At 35.9% G+C, this 21,135-nt stretch overlaps 2 protein-coding genes across 4 annotated transcripts; one reads left to right on the forward strand and one right to left on the reverse strand.

The window, feature by feature from the left end:
- Window positions 1-739: 739 nt before the first annotated feature.
- Window positions 740-9,481, forward strand: LOC110791670 (peptidyl-prolyl cis-trans isomerase CYP71). Of its 3 annotated transcripts, none has more exons than XM_021996436.2 (15): window positions 740-1,082; window positions 1,400-1,485; window positions 2,773-2,861; window positions 2,963-3,202; window positions 3,363-3,484; window positions 4,680-4,755; window positions 4,973-5,080; window positions 5,186-5,362; window positions 5,488-5,705; window positions 5,853-5,985; window positions 6,280-6,503; window positions 7,883-8,036; window positions 8,191-8,331; window positions 8,804-8,897; window positions 9,013-9,481. In XM_021996436.2, exons 1-13 carry the CDS (start codon window positions 850-852, stop codon window positions 8,272-8,274), a joined length of 1,944 nt encoding a protein of 647 aa, XP_021852128.1. In that variant the 5' UTR covers window positions 740-849; the 3' UTR covers window positions 8,275-8,331; window positions 8,804-8,897; window positions 9,013-9,481. The 3 variants fall into 3 exon arrangements, with proteins under 3 accessions (XP_021852128.1, XP_021852129.1, XP_021852127.1); XM_021996437.2 differs by having other exon boundaries at window positions 9,104-9,481; XM_021996435.2 differs by having other exon boundaries at window positions 8,804-9,481.
- Window positions 9,482-12,954: 3,473 nt separating this feature from the next.
- Window positions 12,955-15,169, reverse strand: LOC110791671 (probable inactive patatin-like protein 9). The gene is made up of 2 exons (XM_021996439.2): window positions 14,063-15,169; window positions 12,955-13,492 (listed from the first exon to the last, which is right to left on the reverse strand). The coding sequence occupies exons 1-2, from the start codon at window positions 15,035-15,037 to the stop codon at window positions 13,277-13,279; spliced, it is 1,191 nt and encodes a 396-aa protein (XP_021852131.2). The 5' UTR covers window positions 15,038-15,169; the 3' UTR covers window positions 12,955-13,276.
- Window positions 15,170-21,135: the final 5,966 nt, after the last annotated feature.

Genomic DNA, 21,135 nt, shown 5'->3' on the forward strand with positions numbered 1-21,135 from the left:
ATTATTTTTTAATTTTTTATATATAATTTTAAAAAATAATGAAAAAATTGATATTGTTGGTCCCAACTATGGCCGATTTGGTCCAACTTTTGATTATCTCATAGTGGTCCCAACAATAGAGACTTCTTTTCAAAAATGGTCCCTTAGTTAAAATTAAGTGCTATCTAATTACTTAATCAAGACTCATATCTCTCATGCAATAATCATACTTTTTAATTAATTGAAGTTAATGGAATAGTATGATCTGCTTAAATCAACTTAATTAACAGCTTAATTAAGTTAAAGGACCATTCTGAGAAAACACACCTCAAAGTTGAGACCGCTCTAGAATAATCAAAAGTTGAGACATTTTAAAGTGAAGTGACCATAGTTAGGACTGTCAGTATCATTTTTTCCAAAATTAATAGATAAACATTTTAAAGAGTTAAATGATTTATACCATATTAGTGATTTTGAAAGAAATAATTTTTATTAAAATGAAAAGAAATTATCACCAAAAATTAAATAACTTTAAAGTATTTTAGGTGATTTTATTTATTGTACACTACTGGTAAATAAGAATTTGCGGTGACACAAAGTGCAAACATGCAAACCCGGAATGATTGAAACAGTGTCAAAGGGCAACATGCAAACCCAAAAAGAGTGAAATGGTTTTCTTGCAAAAAGCCCTAATTTATTGGACCATAGCCCAGCCACATAACCCTGTAAATCGTAATCAACATCTCTCATTTTCTTCTTCTTCTTCCTTTTAAAAAAAATTAAAAAACAAAACTTCACTACATTGCTCGAACTCTCTTCACCATTATTATTTTCACTGAAAATTCAAAAGAAACCTCCAAATACTGATTAATGGAGGAGCCACAAATTGATGCTGAAGAAAATGGGAAATTGGCAGAAATTGCGGATACCCAGAATAATAATCTAAAAAATGGTGAAGAAGCAGCTCCGGATAAAGGAGTAGCAGAAAAAGAAGGAGAAGGAGAAGAAGAGGCTGTAGGTCCAGCTCCTCCTCCACAACGTCGTGCTAAACGACCTCTTCAGTTTGAGCAAGCTTACCTTGATTCCCTCCCCTGCGCCAATATGTAATTCATCTCTTTCTCCCTCCTCTTTTGGGTTTAGGGTTTTTGGAATTTTGTTGATTGAAATGATGGGGTCTTTGGGATGGTTTGGAATTAAACTAAAGTGGTTTTTTTTGGTCGAGAAAAGATGGTTGTGGTGCAAATAATTAATTCCCAAGTGTCTTCAATGTAATTTGATGTGCAAAGAAAACTATTTTGAGATTATTTTTTTGATTTAAACTGGGTTATGTTGCCTGAATTTTGGATGGCTGATTGTATTTTGATGGTGAGAGGTGGATGTTGGGTGAAGAATTACATTGTGAGTGTTGGTGTTTGAACAGGTATGAGAAGAGTTATATGCATCGAGATGTAGTCACCCATGTCGCGGTTTCTTGTGCTGATTTCTTCATAACTGGGAGCTGTGATGGTGAGTGACATGGCCTTGCTTGCTTGTTTTTGTTTTCAATCTATATATTATGTTGGTTTGAATTCTCTGTTGCTTGCTTTGGTGAATCCATCTTTCGGGTAGTTTTAGCTTATAAAAGCAGTGAGGCTAAAAGTTTATCATTACAGAGGCAATGTGTATGACAGATTTGTAGATCACACTATCTTAGGATGGTGTATCTCATGGCGTTTCCTGTCCCGTAAATCCGTAATTGTAGGAATACTCTTACCAAGTACAAGTATTGGCGTCTTTCCAGTCAAAACATTTAGGAAATATAATGCTATGACTTAAACAACAATAGCGAACAAATCAATCACAGTCCCTATTGTGTGGCTTGTGGATTGAAGGCTTATTCAATCTTTTCTAAAGAAGCAATAACCTGTATTCCCGTAGCCTTTATATACACGTTGACTTGTTGATGTGGATTGCTGCTAAGTCTCTTAAATCTAGATTCCATGCAAGAACCTGGGAAAGTGTTTTATGGTGTGATTTAGCGAACACAGCCCTTCCTACAAATGTGGCTTTTGAGAGACTGGAGCACATTAAGAGATGGATGAAAGAGGTAGGAAGAGAGATGACGGAAGAAGATGCTGTCTAAAGGCTGGGAAAATAGATATCAAATAGATATGTATAATTGATATAAACGCACTATATATAAATCAGAATACATGGAGATGAAGTCGGTCTTGGATTTATTGTGTGATTAAACATATGCGCCCTTCATAGTAGTGGTGAGTGAGGTATTTATCCCAGTGTATGGGGTGTAGTGCTGTACCATGTAATTCATTTCAGAATTTGTACAATGTATTGATAAAATTTTGCCTTTTGATTTGGAAATAATCTTGCTGAATAATTGTCATGGAACGTCAAATGAAGATAACTGTTAGCCTGCACCTGAAAAATAACTTAAAGGGTTTTGATAAATTGGTCAGGAATCTCTTTCTATTTCTGTTTCTGTTTCGAGTTCAAAATAAATGTTGGTGTTCTCAAAACTAATACCATCATGATATTACTTGTTCCCCATTTACACGGAATCGTGCTCATTGACATTTTGTATTGGCTTCTTAATCCTCTCTATGGGATTTACTTATGCATTATGGTGACTTAGTTGATCTGGCATCCTATGGTAAGTTGGTAACTAAGCGCGAGTATTCAATGTGTTTTAGGAGATAACTCATGTAACATGAGTTGTTTTTTGAATTTAATTGTTTACCTACTTTTTTCTTAGAGGAAATTTTTACTTCCTACTTATTGTACCATTTTCCTTAGGCCATCTGAAGTTTTGGAAGAAGAAACCAACTGGGGTGGAGTTTGCAAAGCATTTTAGATCTCATCTTGGGCCCATTGAAGGATTAGCTGTGAGTTAATGATAACCAGATTGTTCCAATTACTTCTAATATTTTGGATAATTAGCTTATATTGTCTTCAGACTTCAGCTTGACTTAATCCAGTTTTGCAGGTTAGTGTTGATGGCTTGCTTTGTTCTACAATTTCCAGTGACCATTCTGTGAAAGTGTATGATGTGGTGAACTACGACATGATGGTCATGATACGTTTACCATATATCCCGGGTGCTGTGGAGTGGGTTTACAAACAAGGAGATATCAAAGCGAAGCTGGCCATCAGTGATCGTGACTCTTCGTTTGTGCATATATATGATGTACGAGCTGGATCTAATGAACCAATCATTTCAAAGAAGGTATACATAATAGCTAACGTGATGCTTGTGGCCATCAAAGAAGAGAGATGAGGTGACACAAGAAAGGGGGGGAGGGGGGGAGAGAGAGAAGAAAAAAAGACTGTTTTTCTTTCCCTTCTTTTGTATATACTTTTAGTTTCTAAAACTCCTCTATCTGCAGATACACGCTGGACCAGTTAAAGTCATGAAGTACAACCCTGTATTTGATGCCGTTATATCTGCAGATACAAGGGGAATATTTGAGTACTGGGATCCTGCAACACTTGGTTTTTCAGAAAGTGGGTATGTACTTGTTCAGCTGATTTGTTTGATTATTCTGTTGCATTCAAGCTTGTTCAGATTTTGTAATAGCTTTGAAATGCATCTTTACTACCACGCATTGATGGATTCCAGTACTCTTTGTAGTAGATTGGATTTTAAAGATTAAAAGCTTAGAGAAAGAAGTGGAAATTATTTGATAGTTGGTGCAATTTAATCATCAACAATGGTGTTAGTGTGTTACAATCCCAAACCTTCGCGTGACTGGACTCCCAATTGTCCCAAAGAGCTAAATTAAGCCCTCAGAATTTTCTGCTTATTTTTCACTCTCACTAGTCTCCTTCATAATTCATATTCTGCCTCCTTTTACTCCCTCCCTACATTAACTACTTCTCATCATATTCCCCAAGCTACCAATTACAGCATTATATGTCGTTCTTCATTGTGCGCCTTCGCCTATGTTAGTCTATCTTTTGTAAGAACACTCCCTTTTCTTGTTTTCTGCAGTTGATTTATATATGACCATGATGAGGCTCAACATAAAATATTTGAAAAGCCTCTTATATGTTTTGACCGTATTATCTACATCAATTGTTGGAAAACTTGGAAATCTACTTTATTGTTTGTATGCATGTATTTAGGTCTTGTAAGTCTCAAGTCAAGAAGTGACCAGGGGGGAGGTGGGGCTAGGAGAGGGGAGGGAACAAGAACTCGTGGAAGAGAAAGTGTTATTGACTGTATGGTGTCTTCCCACCTCCCTTCCTAGGCTATTATTTGATAAAATCCAAGTGTTAAGTAAAAGGTGTCTTTTTCTGTATGTTTTAACCTTTTGGACATAGTATGCATCTAAGCGCAAATTGACTTCTCATGTATTCTTTAATTCTTTATACTACCTCTGTTCCTAAATGTTCTTCACACTCACTGTTTGCATGGACTCCAATGCAATATACTTAACCGTTAGTATGTCCAATTTCAAATGATAACAAATTATAAAAGTTGATATTTTGAAAATATATATCCAGGCAAATCTAACAAGATCCAACATGATAATGTTTTGAAATATATGATTGTGAGAATTCATGGTCAATGTTTTCTAACTTTGAACACATATTCCAAAGCGTCAAGAACATTTAGGAACAGAGGTGTTAACAGAGAAGGTTACCTCCCATGCTTTGAAACTAGAAAGCTGTCCCTTACAGTTTTCATTCCCTACTTGCAGTATCAATTTCAAGCTGAAAACTGATACAAATCTTTTTGAAATGGTGAAGTGTAAAACAACTGTTTCTGCAATAGAGGTACATATTTCCTCCAATATTTGTAAAACATATTAGCATTATCTTTTTCAGCCCATTTCCTTTTACTGCATTTGAAGTCATGCATGATATTCTGGGTTTTGCTTATGCTCTGTAATCTTTCTTCTTAGGAGGACAATTTTGATCTGATGTGTGTGATATGAAGAGTAATTTTTGTTCCCTTGTGCCATTCTGACTTGTGATTATTGTTTATCGTTAGGTGAGTCCTGATGGTATGCAGTTTTCTGTTACATCACCTGATCGCAGAATACGTGTATTTTGGTATAGGACTGGTAAATTGAGGCGAGTTTATGATGAATCACTTGAGGTAGGGTTATAATTGGAAACTACAACTCCAATTGTTTTATATGAATGTCAATTTTTAACCTGTGTTTCTTATTTTTCTACTGATGTAATGAGCTTTTTTAATTAGGTTGCTCAAGATCTACAAAGAAGTGATGCTCCTATGTATCGTCTGGAGGCCATTGATTTTGGAAGACGAATGGCTGTTGAAAAGCAAATTGAGCAAACAGAGGCTGTTCCTCAACCAAATGCGGTCTTTGACGAAAGCTCAAACTTTCTGATCTATGCTACGCTCCTCGGGATTAAAGTACGTAACAAATTATGTTAGATGCATATTCACTGTTTGCATTAGGCTGATGAGAAGAACTGCTATCTGAATATGTTAAATATTTCTATGAGATATATTTTTATGGATCCATATGTATGTCCCAGGTGGTAAATTTGCACACTAATTCTGTAGCGCGGATTCTTGGGAAGGTGGAAAGTAATGACAGGTTTTTGAGGATTGCCCTGTATCAAGGTGACCGAAGTAGTAAAAGAGCGAGAAAAATACCTACAGCTGCTGCTAATGTTAATGAAAGCAAAGACCCCTTGATAGATCCAACTTTGTTGTGTTGTGCATTCAGAAAACATAGACTATATTTGTTTAGGTACGTTCTCAATGCATCGAATTCGTTTTATTCTTTGTAAATCTTTCTCATCTTTTAGCCTCATTCCTTCATATGTTGGAGCTTGAGGGGAAGTTTAGTATATGGAACTATAGATCAAATTCTCATTCAAGATATTGCCTGACTCAGTCGTAGAGAGCCAGAGGAAACTGAAGATGCCACTAAAGGGCGGGATGTATTTAACGAAAAACCTCCTGCAGATGAACTCCTGGCTGTGTCAGAATTAGGAAGATCATCTACCACATCTCTTCCGGACAATGTGGTAAGTTACCATTGCTTTTTTTTTTTAGCAAGGTCTCCTGCCTCAGCACACATTTTCAGCTTCCAACTAACAAGAAACATGCATATGTGTCAACATATTCTGCTGAAGATGTCTCCCAATCTTTTTGCTGGTCAACTTAAACATCCTGCATGTTTTTCTCCTATCTCTTGTAAATATTTAGATTATATGAAATTGATTGATGGTTTTTGGAGCTTTAGTTACAAATTTAAGTCTTTAATTGATGATCCTTTTTGGTGGCTGCTTTGCTCACCCCATCTTTTGATTCTGACGTAGATCCTAAACACCACAATGGGAGATATTTACTTGAAGCTCTATCCAGAAGAATGTCCAAAAACTGTGGAGAACTTTACCACGCATTGTCGAAATGGTTATTATGATAATCTAATTTTCCATCGTGTCATCAAAGGTTTCATGGTACAGACTGGAGATCCACTTGGAGATGGAACTGGTGGCCAATCAATTTGGGGAAGGGAATTTGAGGATGAATTTCACAAAAGGTATGTTTAATGCATGTTGGTATCTCTGACTTCATCCAGAATCCAGTTCTTATTTCTCATGTGTATGGGCTGCTAGTAGATTTATTCATCATTCTTTTTCTAATTAATCTAGAAAAGGACTCATAAGCAGTGTTTAAAAAAGCGCGCTTAAAGCACGCTTAAGCCCTGAAGCTCGAAGCTCTAGGGCAAAACGCTTAATTAGGTTTGAGCAAAGCTCTTGTGATTAAGCCCGCCGAAGCGCGCTTAAGCGCATGAAGCCCGCGAAGTGCAATAAGCACGCTTTTGGCGCTTCATTGATTTTTTTTATTATTATTATTATTACTTTACGTTGAAAGCTTTTTTATATGTTATTATTGTGTTTTGGACCACTCCCTATTAATCCTTAACAATAGAAAATATACCAACAGTCCAAAAAAGAAGAAAAGAGAAGACAACCGTCACAACAGCCGACCCTAGCTTCTACCTTCTGGATAAAGACTATGTTATATGCTTTATTTTTGTTAAAGCAAGGAGTAATATATTTTTGGAAGCAAATCTGATGTTTATATATTTTTGTGGTTATTTTAGTAAGATATATATTCATAATAGTAAAAATCTTTAATTCTTAAAAAGTGCGCTTCACTTCGATGAAGCCTGCGCCTTGCGCTTGCGCTTTGCGCTTAAGCTCTAGGACTCATAACGCTTTAGTGCGCTTTGCGCTTTTTTATACACTGCTCATAAGTGGAACATTTAGTTGAAAAGAGTTGATTCCTGAAGCTTTGTTGGCTAATTTTTTTGCCTCCCACCCTGATAAAAAAGAGGGAGGGAGGAGGGACAAAACGTTCTCTTTATTACTTAACTGTTGAACCCTATATAAGACTCTCAGAAGGTTATTCCTCAATAATTCCGTAGGTTTACTGCAGGTGATTCTACTCTGTTTTCGCCTTCTCATAGTCATAACTGTCTGTTTATGTGCTGCACTGGTTTTGTAATGCACACAGATTTAGGATTTAAAGGATTTTAAGGTTACCGCTGGATTTTAACTAACAAATTTGGATTTTTTTCTAAAGTATATAATTATGAAACAAAAGAATTGGCTTTTATATAATTTGAAACAAGGGGAATATTCAATACAATATTTTTGTTGAAGTTATGAAGGAAATAGTTTCTATCTCTGCGCTTATTTATGTGGTGGTGATAATTGATTTTGAAGATTGGACTCTAAAATTAACTTTTTTGTTGACATTGTCACAATGAAGATACTTTTTAATTATGTATCATGGATGCATGGATGCAGGGCACCAGACCGCCAGTGCTCATTTACTCATGTATTTTTTTGTAACTGAAATATGTTAGTATCTTGTCATTTACACGATGTATCATTTGCATATGCTCTACAGTTTGCGGCATGACAGGCCCTTCACAGTTTCTATGGCAAATGCTGGTTCAAATTCTAATGGTTCACAGTTTTTCATAACCACGGTAGCCACTCCATGGCTAGATAACAAACATACAGTGTTTGGTAGAGTCGTCAAAGGAATGGACGTTGTACAGGTATGACTGGACACTCTTGTCAATTTCCTGTACTGATGGTTGTTTGAGGCTTTGAGCACACATGATTTGTTATGATTTTTTTATTTTACCCTAACATAACAAACCATCTATAGTGTTAAATTTAACAATCATTTTGTTTCTCACTTTCACACAGGCCTTAGAGAAAGTGAAGACTGACCGAGATGACAAGCCATACCAAGATGTCAAGATTCTTAGTGTAACAGTACCCAAATCCTAGGAAAGCTTATTACGAAATGGATGATGGCTGATACTTGCTGCAAGTTGTCAACACCAGGTATTGATTGTAATCCACCTTGAAGCTATAAGATTGTGCCGGCGTGTGCTGAAAGACAATGTTTGAATGAGTAGAAAATTCTCCTGGTTGCATGTAGGTTTACATTAAAAGAGATTCCAGGAGGGCCCTTGTGATGGTTTTGAAGCTATTATACCTTCTACTCAATTTGTCTGTGAATCTAAAAAGATGATGGTTGTTCATTTCTGTTTTTTTTTTTGGGGGGAGGGGGGGGGGGGGGGGGGGGGGGTGTGCTGTTGACCTGTTGTCTTATTTTGCTTATTTGACTAGTATTTAGTGAGTAGAAAAGCAAGGCTCTATTTGCTCAATTTAAAGTTTGTAAAGATATCTGCTTTTTTGGACAAAGATCCCAGAAAGGTTGCTTTTATTTAATATCATCCATGATTTTACCCATTTTCTATTTGTTAATGTTGGTTGCAATATTTGATGAATTGTTTCTTGTTTTCCCATCCAGCTGCCTTTGGACGGAGAAAATGTTTCTTATGGCAAGTCCTGTGTGAAGAAGTATAAAGAAATAAGTTGAGCTGCATTGAAGTGTTTAAACTCTGGTAAGTGGTTGCTACCAAAATTGTTATCCAGTAGCTGTTGGCAGCTGTGAGGTTGTTGATGCTCCCATTATTGCCTTGCTGAATTATTGGGATTTTGTTTGTTTGTGGCAACTAGTTCATGAACACAAATATGAATTTATTTGATTATTTATGAGAGGCAACACCACTGGCGACTAATAGTGAAAGCGGATTTTCTTGGGATATAGGATACTTCTGTGTTATTGTCATGGATCAAGACATCGATTAGAAGATGGTTATTTGTACTCGTTTACTGTATATGTTAATGATCGGAGGTGGACAACTGCAACTTATCTAAATCAAACTCGCATCAGTGTGCTAAGATGAAGGTTGTGTTTTTCTTGGTTAGAGATTTAAATAGTCAGTACTTTTCATACAATGAATTAGAGGGGAACTTTTAACGCAAAGTGCGTTTTTAAGCTTAGGTGTCTTTCAAGTTTGTATGTAATCCAGTTTCATGCCAGGGTATGAAAATTGAATGATATATTACTGTGTAATAGGATGTTTCTTATGTTCTTAACCAAACAACTTGGATTGTTTGACATGTTATCTAGATGTATTTGTGACGTTGCTAGTTTTAGTTATGTTATTATGTTGCTGAATTATGTTGGTAGATTCCCCCTCCCCCCAGCATATCCAGGAAGTTAGACAGGTTTCCGAGGAGGTATGTGAAGATTGTAGACAACCAGGGATGCATCATGCATGCATATCGTCGGAAAAGATAAGATAAGATAAGATATTCTATTCCAGTTAGGTTTGCTCTGATATATTACATTTAGCAAGCTATCCATGCTAAACTAGCAGAGTTGTGAACTCAACTATAGCCTATAGGTTTATGCTTAGATGATCAAACTCTATTTGATTTTCGTATATTCGAGCTGTCGGTGTACTTGATTGAGGAAGACATGTAACCCAGCTTAAATCCCTGTCCCCTCCAACCTTCCTTTTCACCGTCGAATGAAATATCTTTGGGGTGATTGTGATACATATGGTTGGCCCCTGTACAAGATTCATATCTTTTCATTATGGGATACCAAATCCTGTCAAATCTAGAATCACAAATTTGATGTTATACAACTTCATTTGTTACGGAAACAATAGTCCCCCATGTACCATATTCAAAGATATCGAAAGATATTATGGTTAGATTTCCAAACGTACCCCTACTTCTAATAGAGGAAGACATTTTTTATCAGATTGGGGCGATGTGACAGTTAATTTTTATTTTTGAAACCGACAGTCGGAGGTTTTTTTTTTTGTTATCATGGCGAGCAGCATTCACATTTGGTATCACATGTTGCCTTGTTTTGTCTCTTAACTCCGTAGAAGAAGTATTTATTAGTTACAAAATCTTATTGAAGCTTCTGATTCCCACAGCTAATCACACTGTATGATCTCCTTCAGATATATTTGGTATAAAAATAAAGCTGCCCATGTTGTTGTTTTTATGTTCATAGATCTTGATAATCTGATACAAGGATCCTATGTTGTACTAGTTGAAGATTAAGATCGGATCTAAGTCTGCAAATTATCTGTTCCTCCCCATTTTCACTTTAGTACTTGCTGTAAAACCATAAAGTAACATTTTCCTTATATTTTCAAGTCAGCTAATACTAAGTACTCCGAAGCTTAGACAGTTAGACCTATACAAAGAGTGAAGACTGAAGAGTGTTACGGGCAAACTCGATGATGCCCGTATTCTCTTGCTATTAGTCGGGTCTAAGGAGGTTCAGATAATGCCCGTACTATCAGTCGGGTAGTCGGGTCTAAGGAGGTTCTTTATGAACATGGTAATTTTAGTCATCGGTGGTTATGATGAGTGCTTGTTGAATCTCTTTTTCGTTTAAAGACTGCATATTCACGGTAAAGTTAATCCAAGTCAAAAGGAGACATACGCTGTGGAATGTGGAGGTAATTTTCAGACATATCTGACAAGATGTGGCCATTTTTCAGTTTCTAACACATTAAGTACTGGACTAGTACTATAGTACTACATGCTACATCTACAGGGACGCCCACTTTACTGCTTTATTAACTGCAGAAAACAAATATCTTTTATTGATTCCTATTTTCCCGTAATTAACGGACCTTAATCAATCTACCAACTTGCTGTTCTACCATAAACAATCTTGTGCCGCACAAGGTATATAATAAAGTTATTGTATATCGAGATAATTTTTACCTTTTTTTTTGCAACTTTTAATATATTTTGATTATATTATGAAAAAAATGATGAATTAACATTTTAAAAGGTTAAAATTGATTATCTTTATACAATATTACTGATTTTAAAAGAATAATTTTTATTAAAATGAAAAAATTTATCACTAAAAATAGATAATTTTTACATTTTATTCGGATAATTTTTACGGATATTTCATGAAATACCCCCGAGTTTTACCATAATTCACCAAACGCCCATCAAGTTTCAATAATTCATAAAATACCCCTCACAAATGACGTAATACCCCCAAACACCCCTTCATGACGTCATCATCCCTAATTAACTACCAATTACGATCTAATTACCCACCTATTCCTTAATTATCCCCCTAATTCCAAATTACCCACCTAATTCCCCATTAACCCACCCATTAACCCATTAACCCACCCATTTCTTTTTCTTTTCTCTCTCCCCTTCCTTCTTCCATTAACCCACCGCCCACCTCAAGAAATCCACCGGAGTTTGATTTTCCGGCGAGGGAGAGGGCTGTCGACTTTCCAGCCACCACCGTCGTCGCCAAGCAACAATAACAACATTAGCAGTTACGGTGGAAGCAAGAGAGGTCGGCGACTGGTTTTCTTCGGTTTTCGGCTGCACCACCAACTCATTTCTCTCTCTTCTACCGCGACAAATCTAGCTCCATCAACAACTCCGACATCTCCCTCAAAACTCCGTCAAATAGCAAGAACAACAACATTGTCGCCGCCTCCAACCTCTGTGTTGAACCTCTCCTCCTCACCAACTGCCAAAATCAATTAAATTGAAAAATTGTAAAAAGTTGCGGGAGGCTCAAATTCTGAAAATGGCTGGCGAAGGTTGTAAGGGGTGAAGATGGTGACGGAGTGGAGTGTGTTGGTGGAGCTAAGTAGATAACTCCTTTGTATGGGTCAACCTTTCGAGGTGGGAAAGTTCTTCATGGAGGCAAATTAATCAAAAATTCACACTCACATATCAGAAACTCGCAAACCAAAAGTCTCTAACCAATTAAGGTTTCCATTAAACAAACAAACAAATCCTTAATCGCAACCGTTTGTTGTCAAGCCAAATTGGAAAAACTAAGCCACCTCGTCAAAAGCTCCAGAAACCAAATTCTTCAACTAATTAATTAATTACCAATTACATATTAAATTGAATTGAATTGCTAAAATAGTAGCAACAACAATGGTGCAGTAGAAGAGAGGGGAAATGTAATTTGGGCGGTGCAAGGTGGGGTAGCCATGGAGTAAAGGTCATGGAAGAAGGAAGGGCATAGGAAGAAGAGGCGGTGGAGAAGGGAGAGGAAGATCGAAGATGTGTTGATTAGGGAAAAAAATGGGTTAGTTAGGAAAAATGGGTAAATGGATGGGTTAATTAGATGTTAATTGAGTTAATTAAGGATGATGACGTCATGAAAGGGTATTTGGGGTATTAAGTCATTTGTGAGGGGTATTTTATGAATTATTGAAACTTGATGGGCGTTTGGTGAATAATGGTAAAACTCGGGGGTATTTCATGAAATTTCCGTAATTTTTAATCCGGTATACAATATTTATTTTATATTACCTTTAACTAAGAAAGTGTGCTTCAACAAAGGGTTCAACCGTTTGACCTAGATTATAACTTAAAATTAACTGAACGCATCGATTTGGTTCTGACTGGTCTTCATCAAGCCTTTATTTATAGTACTAATAACACGGTAACACCTGAGCTGTGATTCTGTGAACTCTCGTCACACATGCAACAGAAAACAGGGTTTATTAACCCAAGAATCAATCCACAATTTACGTGATCTAGCTGAATCAAATCAGCGGAAACACAAGAGAAAGACACAGGGAATTCGATTACTAATCTGGATCTGGTTGACCCTAAATTTCTCGCTTCGATTACAAAAAAACGAAAGAAAATTTAAATTACATAGTTAGATAGAGCTTACAGAGGCTCTGTTTAGAGTATTATATAGGTCATAGACTTGACACATCTAGTACTAGTATGGCATACACAAGAGTAAAGAGTTAGTAGCAGGTAACTTAAGCCTGAGGTAGGTTTCATATTACAAACTGCATCTATATTCTACACCACCACCATTTCCGGGGCACAAAAAACACTACTAACTAATGACAGATAGGATTCATAAACAAAATGTGATTTATCGCCTTAATTAACGGCCATCAAGCATTGGACTCAGAGATTTGTAAGGACTAGGTGGCAGACTGCTCTTCCCTGATGCAGTAACTAAGCGTTGTGCAAATGCCTCGATTCTCTCCCCGTTCGACTCCGCCAAAAGACGTTTTCCGCCGAACGTTAGGGACTCCACACCTTTCTCCTTCAATACCTTTTCCATTGTTGTTGGTGCTAATCCTCCAAGACCATTTGCCTGTAAGGTACATTTTAACACCGACATTAGTACAAATGCACTCAAGATTTACAGTACTCAACACGTTCAATTACATTCATCTACCATAGTACTACGAATCAGTACTTAAAACGCATGTATAAATTACTGACATACCATTTGTTTTGTTTGAAAAAGACATACCATTAGTGACACAACAGTATAAATAAACAATGTGCTATAAAAATTAAATACAGTGGTATTTTCTTTTTATGCTTTCTATTTTCCTCTTTAGCAAAAGTGTCGGCATAATTATTTTAAAACAGAAAATCCGTGAATTATGCTATTGCACAATTATTACACATAACATAATTGATAAAGTTGTCGACCGTCGTCGGTCTCAAATATAAATTGCTGTCTCATCCAAATTTATAACTCCATGCTCCATTATACACATAACTGTTGAGTTTATTAATGTCGTAGTATTTCGAATGGTTAACCTATCTACCAAACTGGTTAATGTTTTAATCGATTTCTTCATAACAAATTCGATATTAATGGTAATTAAATCGTAAACAACCATGAATATGACTGAAAATAAACGAAAATTACCTGAATACGAATGTAATCGTTACGGTTCCAACAGAAAGCGTTGCCTAGCATTTGATCAATTGTCTCGGAAACACCGTCAACCGCAATATTAACCACACAGTCAGTTGAACACTCTCCGTTTTTACCACTCACGCTTCCACTACTCAATGTTCCGTTACCTAACGACAACACTAGTAAATCCTCAACTCCGTTAACCGACGGAAAATCAACCTTATTGTGCAACACATGAGTAACCGCAGCAGCCGTCGGGTTATTCATAACTAAACCTCCATCAACGCCGTTACACGTCGTTTTACCGTCAACGGACGTCAACTCAAACGGCTCAAACACCGACGGCGTCGCCATTGCAGCGCGACACACCTTCCAGAGGTCGAAGTCCAACGACGACCACTCCGATGCGCTTGCAGCAGCGCGTGAAAAAACAAACGGCGCAGATGTGTTGAGGTCATAGCACGGGATTAGGATCGGCTTACAAGTGTCCTTCAGCGTCATCGGAGTCTTCTTCCCGTTTTTCGAGAAAACACCTCGTAGAACCTTCTCGAGGCTTTCGCTCGAGCACCGACGAGTTTTCCGGCGACGAAGGATTCCCCCGCGCTTCGGCTTGAACATCGCCGAGAAATTTCCAACGAGAAACTTAGCGGCGTCCTTGGCCGTAAACATAGGCCTGCCATTAGAGTCAGCCGCCGTGAGAAACGCAACGAGAAGACCGCCGACACCAGTTCCAGCAACAATATCGAAAAAATCGGCGATCCTTAAATTATGATCGCCGGTTTTCACCTGAATGGAGTCCTCCAAATGGACCAAAAAGGCGACAGCAACAGCGGCAGAGGTTCCTCCGCCGTCAATACTGAGTATCCTGGCTTTCTTATTAGCGTTGATACCGTTATTAGTATTACTGTTGGAGAGCCATTGTTGCTCAAGCTTGGAGAATATCTCCATTGTCATCTTACTGAGCTCCATAGCCTCCATATCCATGGCAGTTTGTTTTGTTTTGTTTAGAGGAGAGAGAAAAGAGAGGGAGAAAGGAAGTGTGAGTGAGGGTCACGATATTTGGTGGTGAAGAAGTAAGGAAGGGAAGAAGGAGTAGTCCGTATTAATAAATGGGGGGAGTCACACATAGTCGGGTGTTTATATATATAATCGAGGAGAGTCATAGTCCATTGATGATAGACGTGCGTTTTTATTATTTTAATTGTGGTTTTTATTTTATTTTATTTTATTTTATGTAAAAGAAAGTAAAAATGTTGTTTGTATTTCATTTTGGTTTTTAGTGGGGTGTAGAAATGTAAAATAATAAAATAATAAAATAATAATAATAATAAAATAAGAGTATATGAAGGTAGTAGGTGATGGTAGTATGTTATGGGGTTTAGGGAAATAGCACTGTTGACTAACTGAGTTGGGTGTCGTTGTCTCGTTGGCAACTTCTTACGTGTTTCTTTCTTTCAACTCTTGTTATTCCACATGTACATTTCTGCTTCATCTGTTCATATAACTTTTTAACTATGGTCGGTTTTGCTACCACTTGTAATCGTTGTAGATGGAGAGCAACAATAACGGAAATTGGAAATCTCCATCCCCAACGAACCGTAGCTAACAAGGATCGCTTATACTGAGTACTACACTACTTTGGATTTAAAAATAATTATGAAAACAAAATTATTATACGTATAGATTGAATTGTACTCCGTATTTACATTTGTTTATAGTTGACTCTTTATTTTTATTTTTCATTTCTCCTTGCTTGTTTATTATACGTCTATTATGAACTCAATTTAATCCGTCATATAAGAACCTTTTCAAGGTGAACTTAAGACTAGACACATTTTTAACCCGCAACAATCCTGACTTGACCCACCCAATATACATATCTACTAAGGACTAAGATTAAGCTTAGATGGAGATTTATTTATTTTTTCCCTTTCTTTTATTTTTTTTGACATAAGATAAAAGGAAAAAAAAAAAAGCACGAACTTAACCTAAAAGAAAAAGAAAAAGAAAATAAAAAATCTAATCAGGTTCCAACGGGTGGCAGAGTAGGAAAAATGTCATCCACAATCGCACACTCGACAAACAAATGAGATTGAGCACTTGAGCTGAGGTGTTTCCACTTTATGGATGATACATTTGTAAAAAAGATACCAACCCTAAATTTTTTGGGTTCTCACTTCTCGATCATAATAAGTAAAATCTAGGGGGAGGCATAAGGTATAGGTAGATTGAAATAGGTTATTAAAGCTTGTTATTAATTATGGGGAAAGCTTATTAAAGCTAGTGGGGTTGTGGTTCTTGTAGGGGCTACTGCTAGTACGGAGTATAAATAAGTAGGTCATGCAGTTTATGTTGTTATATTAATGTCTATGGTTAGAGTTTTTATTAAAAAAATTATTTTAATTTTAATTTTTATTTTAATTTTGGACATCAAAATAAGAGCTAGCTACTTGGTTCCTTCTCATTATCTTCGTCTTTTGAGGTTAGGTCTTTCATCAAAGGGTGCCTTAATTGCTCCTTTGTAGTACGGAGTACTACTTTTTCCTATATATTTTTTAAAAGATTATACAGATTAGTAAAATGTGAAAAATGAGTAATTATGCAGTACTAGTAGCAAAACGATGCACTTTAGATACGACTAGTACTTTGTCAGATGACATGCATTATATTTCTAACATTTCTGTTTTGTCATGACAAGAATAAATGATAGGTGCACCGTGTATGGCAGCACACCAAATCATCACCAAGGTCAATACGGAGTACGAGTACTACATATCTTCTTTTATGGAGTACTCATCAGTCAAATTTCTAATTACTGATAGACATATACCGCCTGTAAAATTAAATAAGAAAAACACTTATTAGAATAATAGAATATACTCCTTCCGTCCTTTATAATCATCCCTATTTATATTTTCTTTTGGCATTTCAAACTATATTAAAATCAATTGACGATAGTCCGAGTAACTTTTCTAGTTTAGAATCCGTGAGTTGGTATTTTTACTAATATTTCTTAAATGCAGGACAATTCATATGAAGATACTTAGAGAATACAAGTGAGTTTCAATTCACATGAAGATCCAAATTCATTACGCATATGATTTGGATATGTCCATTAGGAGAGAATACTATTTTCTCCCTCATTTGCGAAAGAAGACTAGTTTTCAATCATGCTTGAAAGGCTTGAGGGACAACTTGTGCTTCCGAATATAAGCGACCACTTTAACTATAAGTCTATAACTATTACTAAATTTACTCCCATGAGGCCATGACTATTCTCTCCACCCTTCAGTTGATTCATAGAATATCATATTCGCCCACTTCTTAAATTAACACCCCGACAAAAATAAATTAATAAAATTACATACGGAGTGTTAAAACAATCTTTTGTCATTTTGTTACTATTACTAGTTTATACGACAAATATTCTTATTGTTTCGGTAAGGATTAGAAACGGTTAGAGATCGAGGTCATGTCATTTACCTTGCTATCTTCCTCTTGGTAGTATTCTGCACAAATAAGAACGTTAAACTATCATCAAAGGTGATTTGAGGATTCTTCTCCGATGCTTAAGCCATAGAGTATAGTTGGGTGAAATGATTGGAATTACGTACATTTTCACAATAAATGAGGACCATGTATGTAGGCAGTAAGGCATGGGTCAGGTGTACGAATAATATGGGCTATACCCATAGGATAGCGACCCGTTGACTTTTCCTTCACGGGCTGATTCCTGCTACCAATATCATCCAAGGGCTGGTAAGGATTATATTACCGGTTGGTAAGAAATAAAGTTGTTTGCATTAGTCTTATTAGCAAATCCTCAGGAAAGGGTGCTACCAGCTAACTGGTATCACCCGTACACTTATTATGTTCAACCCCTTGTATAGGGGTGTAAATGAGCCGAGCCGGTCAATAAACTACTCGGGCTCGGGCTCGTTTAAAACTCGTTCATGTTCGTTCATTTACTAAACGAGCCGAGCTTGAACAACTTTTTAAGCTCGCTTAATAAACGAGCTTGAACATGAACATATGTATGCTCGTTCATTTAAGTTCATGAACAACTTGTTCATTTATGTTCATGAACAACTCGTTCATTTATGTTCGTGAACAAGTTCGTCTAGTTATGTTATGTATCATATTTTACCATATATACGTTTTTCAAATATAAATAAAAATCATGTTTTTGACTTTTGGAATCTATAATAGAATAAAAATATTTTGAAATAAAATTTTAATTGCTAAATTATTGCTCTTTGACTCTTTCTAAATTATTAGTTTGTTTATCAAATAAAGTAATGTATACTTTAATCTTTATTATTAGATATAATTATAATTTGTTAGATTTTCAAGTGGTTATACTCTAAAGCTCGTTTAAGAAAGCTCGTTTATAAACTCGGCTCGATTAATAAATGAGCCGTTCACGAACAGTTCGCGAACACAAAATATTTTAAACGAACCGATCAGCTTGAACAAATTTTTGAGCTCGGTTAAAAGCTCGGGCTCGGGCTCGAGCTCGCATAAGTTAAATGAACATGAACATGAACAGGGTAAAGCTCGGCTCGGCTCGGCTCATTTACACCCCTACCCTTGTATACAAGTAAAATTTTGGTGCCATGAAAACCTTTTAATTGCTTATGCATCGGGGAGGTTCTCATTAAAAGTTTGTGACCCGACCCTTTTCAATTACCAAACTAACTTTATATTGTTGATTTGACATGTCCCTGTCCATTTAATATTGACCCGATCCAATCCATTAAAATTTAAACATGACTACTTTGTACTCCGTACTTCGTATGGGCTTACTATTTACCGCCCCATATTACTCAAAACCGTCCTAATATTTTACCCATATATACCCTTTATTTACCCCATCATTTTAGTATTTACCAGTATCCTTTACCTTTTCCCTTTTTACCGCCCACCCTAAACATAATGTGAAATAATTTTTACATGACCGAGACTACCGGTGGAACATCAAATTCACAAGAGGACATTTTTTCGGAAAAAAATATTCAGAAACTTATGCATTTCTAGCTTGTACCATGGTACAGACTTATGAAGTTTAAGCCTGTACCATGGTACAGACTTATGAGTTTTGAGCTCCGACCATGGTATAGACTTATGTAGTTTAAGCTCGTACCATGGAAGGAGCTTAAACTTCATAAGTGTATACCATGGTCGGAGCTCAAAACTCATAAGTCTATACTATTTAATGTTTTGATTTGTTGTTGAATTTGATGTAATTTGTTTCGGAGAAAAGATTAAGAGACTTATGCATCTTAAGCTTGTACCATGGTACAGACTTATGAATTTTAAGCTCGTACCATGGCAGGAGCTTAAAATGCATAAGTCTATGACATGGTGTGAGCTTAAAATGCATAAGTCTATGCCATGGTGTGAGCTTAAAATGCATAAGTCTCTACCATGGTGTAAACTTAGAATGCATAAGTTTGTGGAATCAAAATTAAATTAGTATTTTTTTAATTTATTGATTAATGTACTTATTGACAAATAAAATTGCTTGGTTTAAATAATTTTTTTTATGGGTGTATGGTGGTGGTTTGGATGAAGATACTTTCTCTCTTCAAAATAGATGGGGTAATTAATTTGGGAGAAAAGTTTCATTATATAAGGATATTAAAGTAAAATAGTGGGGCGGTTTTGAGTAATGTGGGGCGGCTTTTAACGCTCCACTTAATAAAAGAATATAGTGTTAGGATGTCACTTGATAAAACTAAGGATACTCCTCTTGTTGTCATGCAACTATAACATGGAATCATCTTTGGTCTTATTTCGAGTTAAGTCCAAAGATGGGGACTAACATTTTACTTTTTTCACCGTTTGGGACCTATAACTTTTTTTTTCATCGTTCAGGACCTACTATTCACTTTTCGGCCAAAATTAACCAAAGTAAAAAAAAAGATTAGTTCCTTTAGTTAAAAGCTTAGTCTTCTTGGTTAAATACACGTGGCATCAATCGGTTTGTTCGTACGTAAAACTATGTAAGCCATCAACCAATGATAACTAAGCATTTATAATTAATTACTTACTCATAAATTAATTCTCCTTCCCCATTTCCTCTGTTCATCTGATCATGTCTTTCCTCTCAAAATCAAACAACCTAATTCATATACGGAGTACTATCGATTACACCCAAGAAAACGTTGAAATTCATTTTGGGACGTTTGATTTTGAGGATTTTATATTGTGATTTGGGTTGTTGTCTCTTGATTTTGAATGGAAATTTCGTCAAAATCTCCATTTCCAAATTCTCTGAAATTATGTGTCGATTTCGTTGTTGTTATTTAGTTTAGTTAATGGGCTTTTGTCTTAGATTTTGAGATGAATTATGGTTTATGGGTTTTATAATTTTTGCAATTTTCATTGGAGATTTGGATATCTTATTGATTTATTTGCTGGGATAATGGAGTTTTTGGATGATTTCTTATTGTTTTATTTGGTGTTGATGGGAAGACATAGCAAGCAAGGAGAGTTTTAAATGTTGAAGTACAGTATAACAATCATATTTGATGTCTTTGGATTAACGTTTGTTTATTTAATGTTTTGTTTGGAATTAATGCATTTAAATGTTTTATTTTTATTTTTATATTATGGTTGTGGTTAACGGTGAGTTAGTCTTTGGTTAACTCACATGAAAGATGGTTTGAGGTCCTAAAGGGTGAAAAAAAAAAGGTATAGGTACTCAAGGGTGAAAAATGTGAAAGGTGAGACCCCATTCTTTAGCTTAACTCGTTTTATTTCACATGTGTTTTAGTGACGAATATATAGTCATATGTTAATTAGCTATTGAAATATCTCCTACTCACTTATATTTTAAAGTCCGATCCGACTATTTTAGTACTCCGTTACTTGAATAGCAAAAAGAATCCAAGATAATCTTCTTTGAAATATGTATAAACCACTTTTCAAGAACATACTCCGTATAATATATTGTACCTTAAACCAAATTAATTCAAAGACTTTATTCACTCAAAATCGATAGTCCCATAATCTAGATTACCGTAAAATCTTAAACCTTAAATGAATTGTCGTCTATAAATTCTTCTAAACAAGCCAAA

The sequence above is a fragment of the Spinacia oleracea genome, chromosome 6 (genome assembly GCF_020520425.1).
Source record: "Spinacia oleracea cultivar Varoflay chromosome 6, BTI_SOV_V1, whole genome shotgun sequence".
Taxonomy (NCBI): Eukaryota; Viridiplantae; Streptophyta; class Magnoliopsida; order Caryophyllales; family Amaranthaceae; genus Spinacia; species Spinacia oleracea.